Here is a 21450-nt window from a genome sequence, read left to right as displayed (position 1 = left end):
CTGTGTATAAGAATGTTACTTGTCACAGAAATGATTGCAGTTAAAGTTAATACTGGAAAGGTTTCTTGGAAACTTTTTCAGAGGCTGATATGAAGTCTTGGTGTTTGAAGTACAGTATATCCTACCAAAAACTAATCTTTGTGTTTATGCTTTGGTATTTTTAAACACGCATTATTCAATCAATCTACTTTTTTAAGACATGTGGTTTAGATGATGACAAAAGAGAGAGAAGCTAAAAGAAGAAAAAGACATAAGGTATCAAATTAAGAATGCAGCAATTCATGATAAAAACACCTCTGAAAGTGTTGCTGAAAGACCATTTAGACTATAATAAGAGTCTTTACTGCTGCACCTTAATGGAATGAGAAAGGCTAACACTAAAATCTGAAATAGCCTAAATATGATGTCATGTAAGCAATACAAATTTAAACACAGTATGGAGGTTATCTCAGCCGCTCAAAAGCTATGACACATCGCCACTAATAGTTTACAGTGTTTATTTACAACCAAGAACATCTGAGATGTCCTTTTTTTAATTACGACTGTCATATAATAGAAATGCAACAGCGAAGTCTCACATAGTTATGATTGCAGTACCTTCTGCTGAAACACTACCACTGTATTACTATACTTGTAGACATGCTGTATGTCACAGTTTATCCGTTTGAGGACATTGATACCACTCTGTTACAGGTAAAGGGTTTGTCATTCTTGTAAAATGTGTTTTCACAGACACAATTTTATAAAAAATAAAGCTTTAAAGACAATAAATAAAATGTTGGCATTGTGCCAATTTACTTAGGGAAAGAATTTTGACTTCTTCACTGATGGTGTTGGTATTGGTATTCAGACTTAAGATATCATAAACATGTCAGGACAAAATAGTGACATCATTTTAGTCAATCCATTTCAGTCATGTGTTTGATGTAATGTTTTCATGCAGCCAGATATAAACCAAAGATAGCAATGCCAGTCTGTCTCGGTTTTCAAACCATATACAGTACATGAATATATATTTACAGAATCTTGAAAAATGAGAAGAAATGAAAACATTTCAATGTGTAAAATTTAATTAACTTAATTGTTATCAAAAAAATCACAACTTTAATAAAACATTTTACTTTCTACATACTGTATGAGAAGAGGATATTATACCTAGAAGATCAACCCTTATTGTTCACAGGATTATCTAACTCATGGTGTAGTAAGATATTTTCAGTCTGCCTGCATTCTGTTCGTCCATCTGTACACACAGATGAGTCTCTGGCGTCCCTGCTCAGCGTCACTATCACTGCGGTGACTGCTGGAATTGAAAGTGATCCAGAATGCAACGCTACAGCAAGTTAAGGCTTTTACGATTATCAGTGGCAGAAACAATGAAAGCTGCCCGGCCCAGACCTCCGCATCACTTCTGACACGCAGTGGAAACAGTCAAAGCAAACAATGGCCTGCACTTGTCCACCAGCCATGAGAAAGTCAACCACCCATGCTAGGACGGTTCTGATATACATGCTCAGCAGCTTTTTTTGTGTCTGGATCATATTCTGGCTCTTGTTGTATCCATAATTACTGCACAACTGCCCTAATCCTACAGTAGCATTATGTTACCTACTCTTATGATTTAAGAATTTTACTTGTGTAAACTTTTACTTTTTTGACAAAACAAAAGCAAGCAATAAGAGATACTACAGAATAGGTGCAATGACATTAAATAACTAGCCATGCAAATATTTGAACTGAGAATTTTTATGGCATTTATTTTATGTTGCTGCAGCATATCAACTTACCCTCATGTGCCCTTCACCTATTTCTGCAATGCAACTCACATGCATGCGCACACACACACACACACACACACACACACACACACACACACACACACACACACACACACACACACACACACACACACACACACACACACACACACACACACACACACACACACCACTTAAGCAGCATGCTGCACTTTCTGGCATCTCTCCAAAGATCTGACTGACCAAAAGAGAGAGAGGCCTCTATGGGGGAGAAATATTTTATGCAATATTGCTATCTGTGTTTCTGTGTTTTCCTCTCTTAAATAATGAATAAAAGACTGAGGAAAAAATCCTTATTATACTAAATGTAATACTTTGATAGCAAAACAGTATACAAAAATAGCATAATGTTTGGAATATTAAAAGTGGAAATGAGAAAGATTTTTTTTTTCTTACCCTGTATTCATAATATACTCTTTGACTACACACACAATCTGGCACTAATGCAAATGAGGCCTGCTATATAATGTGCTCTTTTGTAATCATAGTTTTTGATAAATCAATTCCACTAACGACTACATCTTCCAGATAAGATTATTGTTGACGTGGTGACCAAGAAGCTGCAGCAGCAAAAGCAGAAAAACAAGGCTGAAAAACACCAGAACTAAGAAAAGGCAGGCTATAAAGAAGGGCATTGTAAACATAACCAGTGTGTAAAGCTGCAGCAGCAACTGACAATATGTTGCCGGCACTGTGGGGAACAAAGCCACCTCCCAGCAGGCCAAGTCTGTACAAGCAGGAGAAATGTAAAAGGTCAATCTCCAGCATAAAAGCATAAAATAAAATACAGCTCAAAATGCTTGGAAAGGAGAAAAGGTCCCTACAAAATACAAGTGGTGCAAAACACATAACGATAAATAACTGCAGAAAGATGAACTTAAAGAAACCATGCACAACCAGGTTGGGCTGCAGCTACAGTAAAGCTCAGCAAGATATCTAGAGGACTAAGTTTTTTGTAAACTTTTAAGTCAACTAGCAGTTTAACTTGTAAATGAACAAAAAGCACAGTAGCCTATGGGCCTATGTGAACATATTTGCAAACAACCTACAAAATTTGTCAATTTCTAAAATTAACCAATATTTGTTTTCTGTTCTCAAAAACAATAAGACAAGAAGTTCACAAGAATTCCACATATTTGAAACATAACATCACTTAATATATTTTATTCATTTAACTGGTCTGCATTTATTCATCTATCTATAATCAGCCTAACCATCCACACTTATAGTCAATGCACACAGTCATGAGCTTTGGGTCAGCACAGTGCATTAGAAAAACAGCACAGCAAACTTGTACTTTCACGATAAAGTCTGTGGTAAGCACACACTGTTAGTCTTCCAGAAAGCCACATGGACCCACAGTGCCTGGAGCCAAACTGGCGCCATCCACTTCCTGGGCACAGGCAGGCATGATGAGCACCAAGCTCTATTTATAACCTCCAGAGCGGAGTGTTTTCAAATGAGGCTGAAAAGATAAGACAACAGCAGGAAAAGGCCACTGTTAGAGGGGTTTACTATCAGCAACTGTTATTTATAGCAGGAAGAACACGGTGGACTTCAAAGTCACGTTTGATAATTTTGTGGAAAAAAAACACAAGTTGGACATTACTTCCTCCTTACAGTGGATCGACACCATTAACAGGAACCACTAAATCTCAACATAATCAATGATTTAACGTTACAGTGATTTATGTTGACGTCCGTCAGACCGGAATGGTGCGCGATCCCTTTAAGAAATACAAAACAATAGTTTACTTCCTGTATGTTAGCACTAGCATTGATCTGCTACAAGCATGGATGAATAATGACTATACGACTCGAAGAAATTATTAAGTAAATGGTTTAAAGAATATACAAAAGTGTTGACATTACAAAAGAGACGTCAGGGTGTCATACAGTCTTTATTTTTAAGTGTTTACGTGTTTAGAGGCAGCAAGATGGCAAGGAGAAAAAGAACGATGCTAGCATTGACAACCTTAGCAGCAGCACCCGAACAAGCAGTAAATAAACATGAAAACCGGACGGATTTGACACCTGCCAAGCTGAAGAAGTGTGAAAATGCTGAAAGTGCTGAGACGGAGCAAAGGCATTATTTAACCAAGAATGACATGCAGCACAAACTAGCAGAAGATTTTTTCAATCAGTCCTGCATCAGTTTGGCTAAAGCATTCCTTGGCAAGGTAATCTGCTATCTCACCTTAGTTTCACATCCAGTTATTTTGTAAGGATGTTTTCTGAAAGTCATATAACGTTAATGCTCTGTAGACAGCTTTTGTCAAGTCTGTCAACACAGGACAAAGGACCTGAGACAACAAGGCAGCCTTATCTGAAAGTCTTGCCTCCTATGGTTACTTTGTATTTCATGCAGGAGCTTCATTCCCCTGTCAGTTCAGTCTCTTCAGTGCTTGCTTTTCTTACACTCCGCTACAACCTTGCAAAATTCAGAATACATCCAGACCGTTCCCTTTATGTGTAGGACAGCAACTAATTATTATATACATGCTTGATCTATTCATCGTTTGGTATATTAAGTGTGTGCAAATGTACAGTTTCCCAGAGCCCATGGTTACATCTTCAAATGTGTGGTTTTGTAGCAGTCCATAACCAAAAGATATTCAGTTTACTATCAAAAAAGGCTTAAAAACAACCCCCCAGATGTTTGCCATTTTGGCATTATCTATCAAAATTGTTGCCAGCTAATCTACTGTTGTTTGACTAATCGAGTAATAATTTAATTATAATGAAACATCTGTTTTGTTCCTCGTCCCTGCAGGTGTTGGTCCGCAGATGTGCAGATGGTACTGAGCTGCGAGGGAGAATAGTAGAAACTGAAGCCTACCTTGGAGGGGAGGACAAAGCATCACACTCAGCAGGAGGCAAACGCACTAAGAGGAACACAGCCATGTTCATGAAGCCTGGCACAATCTATGTGTATCCAATCTATGGCATCTACCTCTGTATGAACGTGTCTAGTGAAGGTAAAAGCATTGCCCACCAAAGGTATTCATTTTGATAGCCATTTTGCCTTTTTTTTTCATCATCAGTGGGTAAAGGCCAAAAGGAAGGAGACAGAGTGGAGCCTTGCTGACTGATGCATATTGTGTGCTGTATTCCCAGGGGAGGGTGCTGCCGTGCTGCTGCGTTCCCTTGAGCCCCTGCAGGGTCAGTCCGTCATGAGGCAGCTGAGGGCTGCCAGACGCAAAGAGGGAGCCCGACAACTTAAGGACAAAGAGCTCTGCAATGGCCCTTCAAAGCTGTGCCAGGCTCTAAATATACCCCGCTGTTTTGACCGCCGAGACCTAGCCTCAGACCCAGAGGTGTGGTTGGAGAAAGACCCCCACACAAATCCAGCAGGACCCCACAATATAGTATCAGCACCCCGCATTGGAATTGAGTCCCATGGGGAATGGGCCAAAAAGCCCTGGCGGTTTTATCTTCATGGGCACCCCTGTGTTAGTGTAGTGAACAAAGAGGCAGAAAGACAGTCTCTGTCTGGAAATGTAATGAACAATTTAGGTCCCTCAGATGTGCAGTCTGACACAGGACAGCACAATGTCAAAAGGACATAACAGAAATATTCCAGAAAACTACTATGCCATCTGTTCTTTTTGTGGACTTCACCATTTAGGCACTATAAAAACATAAAAAGAAAGTCAAGGTGCTAGAATAACTTCTATGACTGGTTGAATGTCTGAATGCCAATCCAAATAAATTATACAAAATGTTTTTCATTGTTTTGTAAGCTGTAAATTGCAGCTTACATAATACATAATTTATTTCTATATAATTGTAGTGGAAATTAATAATTACAATTTTTAAATCAGATTACGACTCAGTAAATCAGTGCCTAAAAAAGAAATTCTGAAATGTACCTTTACTTACTTGTGAGTCTTTTTTGTTCAGGTCTTCCATCTGTGTTTTTTAATAAACATACTTGGGAAACTCTCTTCTCAGTGACTCAGTAATTTCACAGATGTTTGGAACGCACTGCTTCTCTCAAAGCAAAATCAGCCTGTCTGATGTTTAGAGTCTGTCCTTTCTTGCTGTTTTTCTCTCCCCACCTCTGGGATTCCTGAAGAGAGGTAGCTGGAGGTCTGGAATGATCATTACTCAGTGTGCGCCCCTGTGGTCAGGACAGATGATCTAACATCTGAGACAGGGGAAGATAAAGTTAAACCCCCACTAAACCAATATTGAAAGTAAACGTGAGGCATTTCTGGTATGTGCAAAATAATTTAATATTGTAAACAAACATTTGGCTCATAAAGGACAAAAACTTTCTACATTTTGTAAATCTGCACTCATTAACACAATCATGTCAGTTCACATTAAAACACCATTGAGCAATAGCACTTAGCTGTAAGCACAGCAGGCTATCAACTCCTCTCAAGCAGACATATTTTCCAGTTGGTGAGAGCTGATACTGTCTCTGTGCCACTACTCCATGGGTGACTGAAAGATGGAAATAATGGGATCCTCATGGTTGGTCACCACAAGGACACTGCGGAACTTGTCAAACAGCGTCTTGAGCTGTGAGCGCCTCATGTTTTCATTGTACATAATCTCTTCCAGGTGGTGATGTCCCCTGAAATAGTGCAGCAGCCTGGACACATAACAGGCAGAAAAATGGGTTGAGTGCTAGAGTTTCACTGAACCGTTATCTGTGTAAATCAACCATGAAACAGGACTTTAGCAGCTCTGATGAAATTTTCCCTTACTGTGCAGTAGGTACCACACACCACTGATACTGGGTCAGGAAGCTTTCTAAACATTTCCCCTTTTTAAACATGCGCACAACTTACATCCCATAAATCATCTAAATTCTCCAGCCGATATTTTCCAATTAAATTTCTGTGAATGCAAATATCCAAACCAATGCATGAATATATTCTTATTTCCTGTGAGTCAAAGCATTAACTGTGATTCATAACATCATGAATCACTGGATCCTCACTTAAGGGTATCCCATCTGTTAAGGCGCCTTTGGACTGTACACAACAGCAATCGCCTAAGTTTATTGCAAGTCACAATGCAAGATAAATTTAATAAAATCTTGGTCAAAATCTGTGTCAGACACTTCAATAACAATGAACTGATGACTGAAGATTTCTCTCACAATTGTTAATTTTCTTCTCAGACAGCCAGTGTAAAAGGGCCTTTAATCTGAGCTGAGAAACATTTAATGCACTAACAAAAAAGCACAGAATATTCATTAGGCATCCGGCTTAATTACCTGGCAAACATCCGAAGATCCTCTGGATTTTGTGCCGCAGGGATGTTAAGAATAACCTGCCTCTCGTTCTCTGACAGGCTGGCAAGCAGCGTCTCTGTCATCCTCTTGTTAAGCGGAGAGTCCCCACCAGGCAGTAGCTCTGCACTGGAGTTATCCATACTGGGACTGGTGAGGGTCATGTCATCACTGCTGGCTATGCACATGAAGCAGACATGATCATTGATTATCTATAACCCTTTTACACCTTTTTAGAGGCCGGCAGATGAGAGAGCTGAGTGAGAACATACTTGGGGAACCAAAGCTGAGAGCGCTAGGGGTGCTGAGACTGCGGCCTCCTACTCGGGCAGCCAGTGGAGGGTCTTCATCCCTCAACCCGGGCTCATCCTCGCTGGGCGGCACTAACAGGCAGACATACGTGTGCAGCTGGATCAGCAGGCGCCGCTGGAGCATCCACACAACCATCTGGATCAGCTGGGCCTGATCAGAAGCAGAGCAGAAAACTGCATCACGGCTGAGCAAAGGATACACACTGAACAAGTAATGCTGAACACGCTCATGTCCCTAACCAGGTCAAATGTTTAAAATCAGCCATGGGTACCATGAAGCTCAAAATAGAACCAAAAGAAAGAGTCCTGGCTCTTATCCTGTTCTCATGAAAAATGGAGGCTGCAGATGCTAAAGCTGATGTTCCTTTGCCATTTATAATTCATCGCTGATGCCCAAGCAAGCAGCTATGCCAAAACAAGATGGGTCGCAGAACACCAGATGGTCTGCTCTTACAATACAGTATCTAGTACATTTACATGAATAGCCCTATATGTACAAGGGATTTACCAGGAAAGTATAATTTCCCTTTTGTTTAAATTGTAAAAATATCTAAAAATGGTATGATTCTTTAAACTAGAAGAAAAAAAATAAAAATGAATTACAGTTTTTTCATGTTCTTTATGGTGAAAAACGATACATATAAATCAGATTACTTCAACAACGTAGAAAAATAAAGTGGATTTGCATTTCAAATTAATTCATAATATACTAGTGTTTATTTCATGTTCTACATATAATCAAAATGCAAAAATCATTTAACAACTTGATACTTATTACTTCCTGGCTTAATACATGTGTAGTGTATGAATGTGTTCCAGTGTGGAGGGGTAAGGTTATTTGCTATGCATTTGTTCTTGAAAAGTCCTACCTCCTGTGCAGGAGCTTCCAGAGGGTTTCTGAACTCGGCCAGTGAGACAGGCAGTGAGAACTTGGCTAACATGGAGGGCAGATCATGACCAGGAAACTGCTGGGAAAACTGCTCAGCCAGTGGTGAGTATCTATCCAGGGAGAGATGGCAGACATTATTATATATAACAACGAGCTCTTCCATTTCCAGCTTTTTTTCACAATGTTGAAAAGAAAGGCTATTTAAGTTTTAGGAATAGAGAAGAAAATACAAGTACTGCCAATGGCCCAATCCAGTTCTTTCATAAGAAAATGTTGAGGTGGTTTAACAAGTACAAATTTAAATTTAATAACCATAAATACATGTTTTTTAGACTTTGAATATGAGGCAATGGCATGGATGGGTGTTCGGGAATGTTATGGTCCATAAGCTCCACAGTAATCAGTGCAGCCAAATAGCTTACATCACATCATAAACACTCACAGGCAGATGTTAGCATGAGGGGACAGCATGTAGACGTTGTTCTCACACAGTGGGTATATGATGATCGCTTTGCCCCAATAAACCAAGTGAGCAGCAATTTGAAAGATCTGAGGGGGAGAATTATTTACAAATTATATAAATGACGTGAAATAAGATCCAAACAACAAAATTGTATGCAGTTAAACACCAACTATAGAAGAAGGATATAAGAAAACTTTTACTGGTGATCTCGGATTATCTTTGAATACACATATTGCCCACTAGATGGCAGTAAGACACCATCAACACTAACTTCTCTGTGTAAACAACTTTTCTGCTATATGTTGTAAGAGATTAGACATGAAGTATGATATCACTCCCATTGTTGCACTTTTTTGCACCTTTTATATGCTAGTTTTGTCCAGGTACTACATACAGCTAAAGGGATCAAGAGCTTTGATTCTCCCCATGTTGTACATGTACTGCATGTTTAACCTTTAAGGAAAAAGTTTAGATGTTAAGATAAATGCCTTTTGAGATCACAGAATGACATCTGGGGTTGTACAGTGCAGTGGTGGCACAGGCGGTGTGACTATTCTCCACCTGAAGTAAGGCCAGGTCAGCATCCTGTGCAAGTTGCTGCAGGTTTTTCACCGCTGAGCAGGTTTTGATGAGGCGCACCATCGCAGGAGAGCAGTCCAGTGGAAGCTGGCCCAGAAGTGCCTTCTCACTTTCCAGCAGCAGCAGAGCATGATAGGGTCTGAAGGATCAAACAACATATGATGCAGCCTCTGAATCAACAGACCTCCTAGAGATCAAGACCGCTTTCTTAACAGAAACCAGAGGGAATCAGTTTTAGTGTCTGTGCAACAGTCAGTCAATAAAATAATCTTTATCTGCAGAGCTGTTACAAGTTCATGGCTTGATTGCAATTGCATTCAGCTTTATTATTATTTATTATTTCACCTTTGCATTTTGTGCAGCTTGTAAAGACTTAGCTTATAAAGTATGTATGCTGAAGTAACACTAGGGGACAGTATGGTCTAAATAAAACTTTACATGGTTTCTTTAGATGCTTGGAATAGCAAGTCAGTACTGAACCTCATAAAATACACAGCCTTTAAATAGCTGTTGAAGACACAACACTCCTTAGACATAAACTGATGGGGTATTAAGGCCATTTTATGGTTATGCGTCGAATCAGCAGTGTAACCCCGCAGACCCCTCTGTATCTACCCTGGACCCTACGGCGTAGCCTGACGTGCAACTCAAGGAAAATGTGACTACACGTTGCAGCGGTGCATGTCGCTCAGCAGTGGCTTGGTAGCGTTGCATTTCCCCCTGACTCATTTCCTGGTTCTCCTTCTCCATTAAGCTCTATCACCCGTCCACCCATCCACCCATTTTAAACACATTTCTGCAATAACACTTGCAATAACACTTCGTACACAGGTTTGTGCTTTGAGAAGTTTGGCAATTGGGGGAGTATCTGTGGTTGGTTATGACAGACCATTTTGAGTATCACACTACAAAACCGCATATTAAGGTGTTGCCAGAAGTGTCATTTTAAGTTTCAAACAGAACAGTGTAGAAATTATATATTCTGCATATAAAAAGTAAAAACTAACCTTATAGCCTTAAGGCTGCGCTCTAATGCCTCAGGGGGGATGTAGTTGCCGCCAATCCTGTGGATCTTGTGTGGTAAACAGAAGCTCACCTCGAGCCAGTTGTTAATATGTAGTCGCACTACGCCAGTAGTACAAAGGCTGCAATAACACAACTATTAGAGTCAGATATATGAACAAAATGGTAAGACAAAGGGAGAAGAAAAAAACTAAAATAACAATATATAATGGGTTTAATCATACACCTGTCATAAGCCTCCTTCAGGTCCCTGGCTAGTTTACATTTGGGAAGAATTTGTCTAAATGGAGACTGGGGGCTTCCATCCGCTTAAATCAGGAAAAACAAAGAACACTGTCAAAATATACCTTCATATCTCAACTATAATACATAATCAATGTTAGTATACTGACATGGTATATTGTAATATAATAAATAAGCCATTATATCCAATGACTTCTATGAAACTTCTAAGAAATGATTAGGACCAGAGAAGGGGAGCAGTCCATTGCTGTCAAATGTGAGGTGTGTCAAGTGCCTATCTCACTCTCAGTCATAGTGGTTATCTCATCCTGGACGGCCAGCATCAGTTTGGCCTCTCTGGTCAAGTACTGACAGCGTCGTTCCTCATGCTGAAGGGCAATGGCGATGCGACGTGACAAGTTGTGCATGCAGCTGATGACAGATGGGTCAGCATTCGCCTACACAGGCCAAAGATGAGAAGGAAACAGCAGAATTTTGACAGAAACATGTTAGTAATATGTATACAGTACTACACAGCAATAACCAATTTCACTGAATTCACAATACCAGTGCTTCAATTTGTATCTCAGTTAAAATTAATGTCAAACATTACCAGCCTACTAACTGCTGAACTGTCAAACATGTACACTATGAGCTTTTAATAATTACATTTCTTTGAGCTTCTTTATGTGAGGTAAATATCTTAGCATGTAACACACTTATATATAAATGAAAATATATGAATTTAACACAGATTTCAAATTTTGCTTACACTAAATATCTAAGTGAATGTTTAAAACTGAATGCTTATTATTTTATGCTTTTTTAAGTATTAATATTTAACAAATGTTAATTGACAGATTTAACAGTTTATGAGTTTCATCTGTTTAATCCTCACTTGTAATGCAATGCAATACAATAATAGGTTTTTCCTCATCTCTGTGGTATTAGTGCAGTTTAGTGGTGGCCTTGTATTACAATATACAGAGTGGTATTATTCAGTTTTTGTTCTCCTCAGGTAGGTAAATGAGGTTGGACAAATAATAATATTATATTAAATGAGTGCTCACTCCAAGGTATTGGTATATAATAGATCAGCTGCCATTATATCTATGTAAAATCAAGTAATTTACATTTTGTAAATCCTTAAAATATGAATGGTTAATCATGTAATATAACCATTAATTATAAAACACACAAAAATAATCCCTATTATCAATATATATTATAATAATATATATACACACACACAAACACACACTAATTTCCAGGGTACAAATTCCACAGTTGCTTGGCAGATACTGTTGACAAAACATGACTAAGCACTTCTCGTCCCATTTCAGCTGTATGGGACTTACTTGGTATAGTGACTCAGCATGGGCAGTAACAAGCTGTGCCTTGTTGGGCGACATGATTAAGCAGAGTAAATTGGCATGTACTCCCTCTGAGTTCCCATGCCCTCACAGATAGAGTATACCAGAATATTATCACTCACACACACTCTTCCCATATGCAGGACACACAGATTAACAGAACACAAAATACAGGTGTCCCACCCAAACCCAGCTGCCTTAATTTTGCCATATTAAAATGAAAAAAAGATCAAGTTAATTTGTAATAATAATATTAACATTTATACAAAACATATTTCAACTGGTTCAACAATTCAGTACAAACAATTGCAATTTCAATTCTAAATTATAAGAAGTATTTTCATACCCTCAGTGCAAAAACCACATTAAACAAGATCATCGTAGGCATTTCTCTCTTAGGTGAAGGATCTGTCTTAGAAACCTGCACAGACAAGATGTTAAATTACAAATGTACAATCCAACAATACAAATGTTAACCTACAGCGTGCAGATTTATAATGTATATCAACTTCATTTAAAAAGCAGTTTAATTCACAAATATAACAATAAAAGCTTCATTGCACAATGTTACGCAAAAGAGTACAATAACTCTGCAATAAATCAACCTTTGTCAAGGCTGAAATGTTCAGTTTTGTTGAAACGGTAAACTGAAAGTGTTGATTGAGCGCTATGGTAAATTTTAAGTAATGTGCGGTAGGTTTTGTTGTATTGAATTGCAGTATAATGTTAAGTTGTTCTTGTTATCTTGTTTGTTTTTCATTCTTTTTCCCCCACAGAAGCACCTTATAATAAAAGATGTTATTGATGGATTGAATTGTTTATTACATGTTTTTGTCATTGTCTATATCCCTTTTAAATACCTTCATTTTATCAACATGGGGAGTGTATCATCAGAAAGAAAAATGCCAGTAGGGGGCACTCCTGAAGTAAAAACTAATCTGCCAAAGTTCAAAGCTAAGATACATTTAGAGGGTCACAGTGGAATTAGAAATGGCCTTTGCCAGCTGCCAAGACACATCAATATTAGGGTAACTGTATTAATAGAATTCCAGATGGGGTTATACTAGGATTATAAAATCTTAATTGGAAAAAAGAATAGAGGGACTTTTACCACAAATCATTAGCATAGATCAGACAGGATTTGTTCACCAAAGACAAGATAGCATCAGAGCATGTAGATAGCCAGATTACAGAATATAATTTAGAAGCAGTGTTGGTGGGCTAGATGTGGAAAATGCTTTTGATTGTGTGAATTGGTCATTTTATGTAGAATTTTGGAAACCTTTTGCTTTCATAGTACTTTTATTAAAACAATACAAGCTTGTTATGATAAACTGAGAGCTAGAGTTAAGATAAATGGAGGTGTGTCCAACCCTTTTGTTTTAAAATGAATTACAAGGCAGAGCTGCCAAATTAGTCCTTTCTCTTCTTTTATTGAACCCCTGAACTAGTGGATCATTCACAATAAAAAATATTAAAGTAATAGATACAGTATTAAGAGAAAGAACAAAATGTGTCCTTATTTCCTGACAATGTATTGGTGTATCTCGCAAACCCGGAAGATTCACTTGTACAGCTATTCTCACAAAGGTACTAACTAAAATTAAAATTTTGCCAAGATTGTTGTATATTTTCTAGTCCTTTCCACTGGATTTACTTGACAAACAATTTCAGGAATGGTACAAACCCACTTTGAGGTACCGTTGGCAAGGGCAAAGACCTAGAAGTAGATATCGGAGTCTACAGTTGGCGAAAAAGAAAGGAGGGGCCGCACTCATGTGTGATTATTATATTGCAGCCCAACTAAGACCGTTGATGTTTTGTGTAATCTAGAATACTTTGCTAGGTGGAAACGATTTGGGGGGCTAACTTAAGCCAATTTAAGCTGTAATTGGGGAGGTTTTATTGACTTACTTAATTGATTTGGGATTTTATTTTAGATTTAAGGTTGGGTGACTCAATAATTCTCTTTTTTAACTCAGTTTATTACTTTCTGCTACAACTGTGTTTTACAGAATGCTTGTGTAGATTAGGCTATTAAGCCCTATAAAAAAATATTTTTGATTATTATCATACAGTTGTCAATTTCAGTTTATGTAAATGTAAACGGACTGTTCTTATACAGAGCTTTTCTTGTCTCAACGGCTACTCAAAAGTGATTTTACATGATGCGGGAACCATTCACACGCATTCATACACTATGGCCAAGGCTGCCGTACAAGGTGCCACCGGATCATCGGATAAACACTAATACACATTTACACACCAATGGCACAGAATCAGGGGCAAGTTGGGGTTCAGTGTCTTGCTCAAGGCAACTTTGCATGGGACTACAAGGCCAGGGATCGAACCCCCAACCTTCCAACTGAGCCACAGCCGCCCCACATTAATAAAAACAGCTACTGTAGAATACACATCAGAAATGATAATATCTACTAATTATGAACTTTTTTTACGTAGTGGCTCTCCAGACAACATATAACACTTGTTTGTTGTGCTCGTATTCTGTCAAACTGTCACTCAATTCCTCTTGCACATGAGGAAGGGGAAAAAAAACATACTGATTTTCTTAACAAGCTAGAGGAAAATTGCAATATTTAAAAGTTTAGTTCAATAAATCTTGAATTTCCCCTTGGGGATCAATACAGTATCTATCTATCTACCTACCTACCGTCCTACCTACCTATCTATCTATCTCCCTATCTACTTTATCTATCTATCTATCTATCTAAGAGTTAATTTACATGTTTTAAGTGGGACTTTTTTCCCTTACCTGAATGATAGGAGGATGCTGAAGGAGAGTAGGGTGACCCACAAATCGAACATTGTCTATCTTCAGTTCAAACTTCTTTCCACATATATCTGATTTGGTAGCCAGAATAGTGGCAAGGATGATGTCGGAGAACCTTAAGGAACGAAGAACAGCCTCAATAAGAAAAGTGTGCAGGGTGGGATGAGAGGTCACAGCATAGCTGGGACAAGTAAGAAAGTTATAAATAGCACTGTTTTTTTGCATTTTTCACATTCCAGGCTAGAAGAGGGGTTGCGTTAATCATATGCATCTGCCTGTAATGTAATTCAACAATGACAGTATAAATAAAAAAGCTTGTGTGGCTACTGGAGAGGAGAAAAGAGAAGGAGGCCTCTTTGCAGAAACAGTGAAGTCGCTGTATGAATGAAGAATGTGAAATACACATGCTGATTTGACTTAAGTAACTCATGCTGCAATCAAAGGGATCAAAATCAAGGCATTAACTTTCAGAAAAAAATTAAACACAACTGTAGACTTACCTCACACACAAAATTTGAAAAGAATGTGTAGTAGTTGCTTTATTGTAGTTTGCATTTGATTTATATTTTGTTTCGTTAATGCTGAATCTAGCGGTAATATAATCAATGTGAATTAAAATGTAATTATATTTTTAAACTGGTGGATTATTTTTCTTCAAAAAGGCATACAGTACAGAGGACAGCAAAACTGAAATTAACCAAATTAACCCTGAATTAACCAAACCACTGATTCACTGGATCTGCGACTAATACTTTACATGGATTTTGACTGAGATTAGGGTTGGAGATCCATACAGGACACAAAATAGGAAAGAAGGGGATAAAAAAAGACAGGGGTGATCTAAGCGAAGGAAAGGTGGTTTAGAATGATTTGGTCTTACCCTGCTACCAACTGTTCGTCAGTTAGTGGAGATTGTTCGCTGAAATGGGAATTGGGCCATAAAAAAGAAGAAAAAAGCAAACAAAAGGGAAAATGCAACACACAGTTGGGCTGAATGCATTAAATGGACATCAAGACAACCCAAACAAACATGTTACGGTCAGGTGAAAATGTTGGCCTGCATGTTGATTTAAGCTAATTAGCAGTTTACCCTGACTAAGTCTTTAATGTCATTAATGTTAAAAAATCTCAGTTAATATAAATATGTGAGCTTAAATGCATGCTTAAAACTGTCATAAAGGCTACAAAAATTTTACTTTATGCGGTCATAAACAGCTACCTAAATATCGCAAAACACTTTCACGCCTATTGGTCTTTATAAATCTGTTACTACATGCTTTTAAACTGTTCAATGTGCTAGTGCCAGGTTCTTAACCAAGACAAATATTACAGGCCATATACAACCTATGTTTATATATATATATATATATATATATATGTATTTATATACATATATATATATATATATATATAAATACATATATATATATATATATAGTATATCTATACTTAACTATCTAATCATTATTATAAGGCTCTGTTGAGTTACAAATTATTATATTATAATAATCACTCTCTAAGAGGTCATATAAGGACATATATTTTTAAAGCTGTAAAACTTGAGTAAACATTATAAAAGCCTGTTTGAATTGGAGTCAGTAGGGAAAAACTGAGCAAAGGAAAAAAAGAGAGCCCGTTTTATCTGCCTGGTGAGCTGAGTTGATAAAAAAGACTTTGACTTATCTGCTTCTTACAGTCCTGTAACCAAAGTAATTTCTGCCAACCAACGACTGACCAGCATTAACATCCATAAAGCGGGAGAATGATGAAAACTAAAAGCTGTTGAAAACAGCTGTTTCTCATTAAAACGTATCAACATCTTTGAGTGTACAAACAGGGAAGAGTGTAAATTATGTCAATGTTTCATTGTACTTCTGCAACAGTCAGTACTAACTCTAACCTACACTTGGTAACTTGTGTCTATTTGTGGCTATATTATAGTTTTTCTAATACATGCTGCATGATTGCATGTTTGTACTAATTTGATTGATTATATTAACTCTCAGCCGGCTCACCACCAGCACAGTTTACACTATAAAACATAGATGAACTTTGGGTTAATCTAATTATGACCAAACACATTTTAACACATGGTTTAGTGATCGTGGACTGTTCTAAACATTGTGGACTGTTCCAAACATCTAAACATTGCTCAACTTAATTAGGGCCTGAGCACTGACAACAAGGATTATAATTATACACACTAATCACATTTTTAAGGTGCATTACAACACCTTAAAATGTGCACATGCATCACAGCCAGTGAAATATTTTTATATTTTATGGGTCTTATGCTTAAGTGTAACAAAATGAGTCAATAGTGCCCACTACAAAATATCATTGTGTTTTACCTTTATGTATGAAATTTGGTAGGGGAGACATCCCCTGAATGCAAGAAGGAGTAAGCCATTTTTAATGAGAATTTTATGGATGCTTATTTTTACCATGTCTATGCACTGTGCACTATTCTATGCCAGATCCTCTTTAAATTTGTTACAATCTAAAGATCTTGATATAGCTTTAACTTTGGAGATGTTGTGGAAACTGCATGGCTGTGGTGTGGAATTTACATGTTACCCCACAAAACATACCAATAATATATATACCATGTCCGCACTGTTAAAGGTGCCCTGCCACACGTATTTCTTAACTTTGGGGTAATGTCTGAAGTTCTACCATGGACATTGGAAAAAATGCCTTGGTTACCTTGTTTCAAGCCATTCTAGCGTGGTATAGAAAGCCTGCAGAGAGGCTCAATTTGTGCCAGTTCTCATTAATATTCAACGAGCTAAGCTGCTTGACCCTGATTGGCTAACAGCTAGCCAATGAGAGCCTGGCTATCAGCATCCTGTACCCAGCGCAACTGGGCGATCTCATGAATAGTAATGAGCTCAGTCAACATGACATCAGACTGACCAGCTTTTGTAATTGGCCTGATTTCTCCGCTTATTTCTTTTCAGTGGCTAGAATTGACAGAGGATGTAGCAGTTCATTTTCACATTCACAACATAATACAAACACATATGGACCTAACATATTTCAAAAAAATGCAAGTAAAAATGGTTTTGTGTGGCAGGGCAGCTTTACGAGTCCATAATAATGTAGCCGTATCTGTAGATGCCAGGAATTATGCGTACTAGAGTAGACTATGCAGTCCTCCTCTCTTGCCACGATCATGGTTTAGGTATCTGAAGCTTGGCACTTAAATAGATTAGCTCCTATTTTGCCAACAGGAGCTTCTCTGTAATGATTGGTGACATTTCCTCGTCACCTGACCCTCTCTCTTGAGCAGTACCACAGGGTTCCATTCATGGCCCCATCCTCTTCTTTTTATGTATGTTACCTCTTGGACAATTATAGGCAAGCAAAACCATGAAATGATGCAGCACTTCCACAATCCTATATTTGCCTCCTTGACCAATTCCTGTTTGTAATCTATGACTGACAGCTTCCTGGTCCGACAGTCCCAATCATCTTAAAAATACTTTGATGTGGTTTAACTTGTTTATTTAAAGCATGTAGAAACAATCAGTTCCACCCTTTCTGACAAGTAGAGGTAACAAAAATTCAAGTTATATAAACGTGAGGTTTGTTTATAATTACCAGTTCAGATAAGCAAGCATTTTCAAAAAGCAGCTGGCACTATGATAAATTTCAAGGTGGTGAGGGATAGCTTTAGTTTTTGAAGCACCGTACAGCATTTGTTTTTGGATGTTAAAGTAAATTAAAGAGTTTAATGTGTTGAATTAAAAATGGATAATTTTTCAATTTCCCTTAAAAAATACAATGAGGTTTTTGTAAAAATAAAATAAGATCCAATGCCATGGGGAGCAAAACCCTTATGAGAATAAGTGGCTCAAGCTGATCTTAGAATTGACTGTGTCCACTTAGTCAATTTTACTTTAATGACTTTAGGAACCCTGTAATATCAAGTTAAGACCAACAAAATACCTTGAATCACCATCCTGATCTTCAAGACTATCCCCAGATGTGTTGAGAGCATATGGACTCCGTTGTTTTGCTTTTGGACAGAAATAATAGTATTAGTTCAAATGGTTACTGGTGCCAATTAAAAAAAATGCATCGGTCATGAAAAAGCCCCCGTAAGAGCCACAGAAAAACAAAAGGTTCCCTGAGTTACTCAATTTTAAATGTGTCAGAGATGTACACGTAATGCTCTTTTACTGTAGCCATAGTGATGGTCTCTCTCTCTGTGTTGGTAAACGTCCATTCTTGGTCTTTATCATATGAGACGTACCTTCCAAGTTGCCAATTTTGCCATCAAAACTAACTTATATAAAAGTCAGACCTCAGATTTACTGCGACTTTGTATTCAGCTAATTCAGATAACAAGCAAACTATTAGGGACATACTGTTTAAACTAGCTAAATCTCAGCTCGAACAACCCCAATGCTAAAAAGAAAACCACAGGAAAATTGTTGTTTTCAGAAAGGGGACCAGTGGACACAAGTAGATCTTACCAACATACTGAAAGAAACGTCATATTTGAAAACGTACAATAATTATTAGAAAACGGCAAGAGGTTACAGTCACACGATTCATGCAAGCAACGTAGAGGCCAAATATATTTCTAGGATGTTGTATTATATTGGGAGGAGTTTAGCTGTGTCCAGCCTGTGTATATGTGTAATTATTTGAAAGTGAGACCATTAAGGCACCGAATTTATTCCCTGAATAGGAAACTGAACTGAGTTTCTCTGGTTAATGCAAATATAGAAATAATAATTCCGCCTACCTGTAAGAGATGACGGAGATTCAGCCACTCTTTGGAAAGGGTATCGAAAAAGTAGTTTGTTTCCTCGGCTGCCAGAGGTCACCAGTATGACGCTAATAGGGCTGGTTTTATCGCCAGTTTTGTACACGCTGTTTTGGGACTGACTGTACATGGATTTTCGGTCATCTGGTAACCCGGCTAATGGGTTGAACATTCTGTTAACTACGACCAAACAGTGGTCGTTAGCTTGTTGCAGAAGTATTAATGTCCGCCATTCACAAACACCGACCCTGAACAAATTGCAGTTTAACTGGAATGAATTTGGCTGAATCCTCCCTGCCGCACATCCGGTAATACAGCGATTGTTTTGTGTCACTTTGAAAAATGTCCGGCTGGAACAGAATAGACTGCTATAGGACCCGCCTGCTTTTTTAATTTTTTTATTATTTATTATTTAAAATAATAAAATGTTGTCCTGGTTTGTGTTAGGTTATGTCACAACTTCTTTAAAATATAAAATTTGATTAATTTGAAAGCCTTCCCAGCCACGCTTTTGTAAACTGTTGAGTCATAATTAGTTCCAGATTTAAAAACAAAGGATGAGAGTATCAAATAAAGACAGGAAAGATTGGTAGCTAGGCCTAAAGACACTTGGTGTGTTCCACAATTTGCTGCCCTCATGTAAGCCGATGCGTTTTCAAAGTGTAGCCTATTTTAGGTGGTTTACTTTAATTATTAATAATAAATAACAATAATTTGATTAATTATTAATAATAATTAATTATTAATTATTAATTATAATTAATAATTAATCAAAGTTAATGTTTTTTCCTTGGTTCTGAGTTTAATAATGTGTGTCCTGTAGCCTAGATGTTAGCCTGCAGCTTGGTTGTGGCCAGGTTGGCTACTGTTGGGATTTAAAAGCGTCATTTCAGCATAAATGAAGACATGTTGGTCATGCATTAAGTTTGTTGTTATAAGTATATAGTTTGTTGTTTGTTGTTTGTTGCATTAAGTTGTTTTGCAATACTTTTGTTTTATAACATAAGATGTTCTGGTATATTTTGTTATAATCCAGCTCTCCTAAATGTGTTAGAAGCAGAATTGATTGTCAGTGACCATCCTGAGTCTGGTTTCAGTCACTTTTACCCCCACTGATCTTTTCCTGAACTGAGGGTCATAAACCCTCACCACTGTGGCCAAGAGACCCCACCCTTTGTGAATAAGACCAGGGGGTCCAGGAGCAGAGAGTCAGACAAATTTGGGGGAGAGCCGTGTTAGGTTGACTCTGTATTTGTCTCTAGGATATCCTATGTAATAAGATGGATTCACACATCCACATCTGAGATTTTGACTACTAATTGAATGAACCCTGAGATGGAGCAGGATTTAGCTCCAACACTTCTTTCCTGCAGACTTCAATGTATGTTGCCATTGACAATTGTTGCAGAACCTTTGGCTCTGTCCAACAAATAGTCTACCGTAAATGAGCAGGAGCATCGACCTCAAGTTGTCCAAAACAATTTCAGCATCTCTTTTAAAATGGAAGAGCTTTATGAAGAAAATTTCCACATGTCCACCTGTTTTTTTTAGTTTTCTTCTTCTTAGTCATCCCTCACGCCATCTTTGACACACTTTTATAATAACAATTAAAAATGTGCCTAAAATAAAACTCAACTCATTACCCAAATATAAGTTTATTATTACTGTTTTCATGGTAACATAGTTGTATTAGCCTATAGCCTGTTTCTTATACAGCCTAATATGTTCTTTGGGATTTCTTTCAGTGGGCTGAAATTGGTGTTAGGTGTTATTACCTAATTCACCGTTCATCCAATCACATGCATGCACACTCCCTTGGCTTAAATCTTATTCATCAGTGCAGGGATTGTGCCTATGCAAAAACAAAATAACTATTATGACCTTAATGAATAACAAGAATAATGTTGGCAGGCTGGAGAACTTGGGCAACTCGTTATTAAATAGTTGTGAATTAGGT

General features: G+C 37.7%; 2 protein-coding genes across 4 annotated transcripts; one reads left to right on the top strand and one right to left on the bottom strand.

Annotated features, from left to right (window-relative positions):
* The first annotated feature begins 3538 nt into the window (after positions 1–3538).
* On the top strand, positions 3539–5546 carry mpg (N-methylpurine DNA glycosylase). The gene is made up of 3 exons (XM_032537473.1): positions 3539–3997; positions 4591–4795; positions 4935–5546. The coding sequence occupies exons 1-3, from the start codon at positions 3755–3757 to the stop codon at positions 5384–5386; spliced, it is 900 nt and encodes a 299-aa protein (XP_032393364.1). The 5' UTR covers positions 3539–3754; the 3' UTR covers positions 5387–5546.
* A 488-nt stretch (positions 5547–6034) lies between these two features.
* Positions 6035–19817, bottom strand: nprl3 (NPR3-like, GATOR1 complex subunit). 3 transcript variants are annotated; one of them, XM_032537452.1, is made up of 14 exons: positions 19473–19817; positions 18668–18737; positions 15597–15635; positions 14699–14831; positions 12272–12346; positions 10857–11010; positions 10557–10638; positions 10315–10452; positions 9290–9446; positions 8708–8814; positions 8246–8375; positions 7338–7527; positions 7051–7243; positions 6035–6420 (listed from the first exon to the last, which is right to left on the bottom strand). In XM_032537452.1, the coding sequence occupies exons 1-14, from the start codon at positions 19663–19665 to the stop codon at positions 6255–6257; spliced, it is 1827 nt and encodes a 608-aa protein (XP_032393343.1). In that variant the 5' UTR covers positions 19666–19817; the 3' UTR covers positions 6035–6254. The 3 variants fall into 3 exon arrangements, with proteins under 3 accessions (XP_032393343.1, XP_032393344.1, XP_032393345.1); XM_032537453.1 differs by lacking the exon at positions 15597–15635; XM_032537454.1 differs by lacking the exons at positions 12272–12346; positions 14699–14831; positions 15597–15635; positions 18668–18737; positions 19473–19817 and adding an exon at positions 11911–12136.
* Between the last annotated feature and the right edge of the window lie 1633 nt (positions 19818–21450).

The sequence above is a fragment of the Etheostoma spectabile genome, chromosome 15 (assembly GCF_008692095.1).
Source record: "Etheostoma spectabile isolate EspeVRDwgs_2016 chromosome 15, UIUC_Espe_1.0, whole genome shotgun sequence".
Lineage (NCBI taxonomy): Eukaryota > Metazoa > Chordata > Actinopteri > Perciformes > Percidae > Etheostoma > Etheostoma spectabile.
This window is presented reverse-complemented; position numbering and strand designations above follow the sequence as displayed.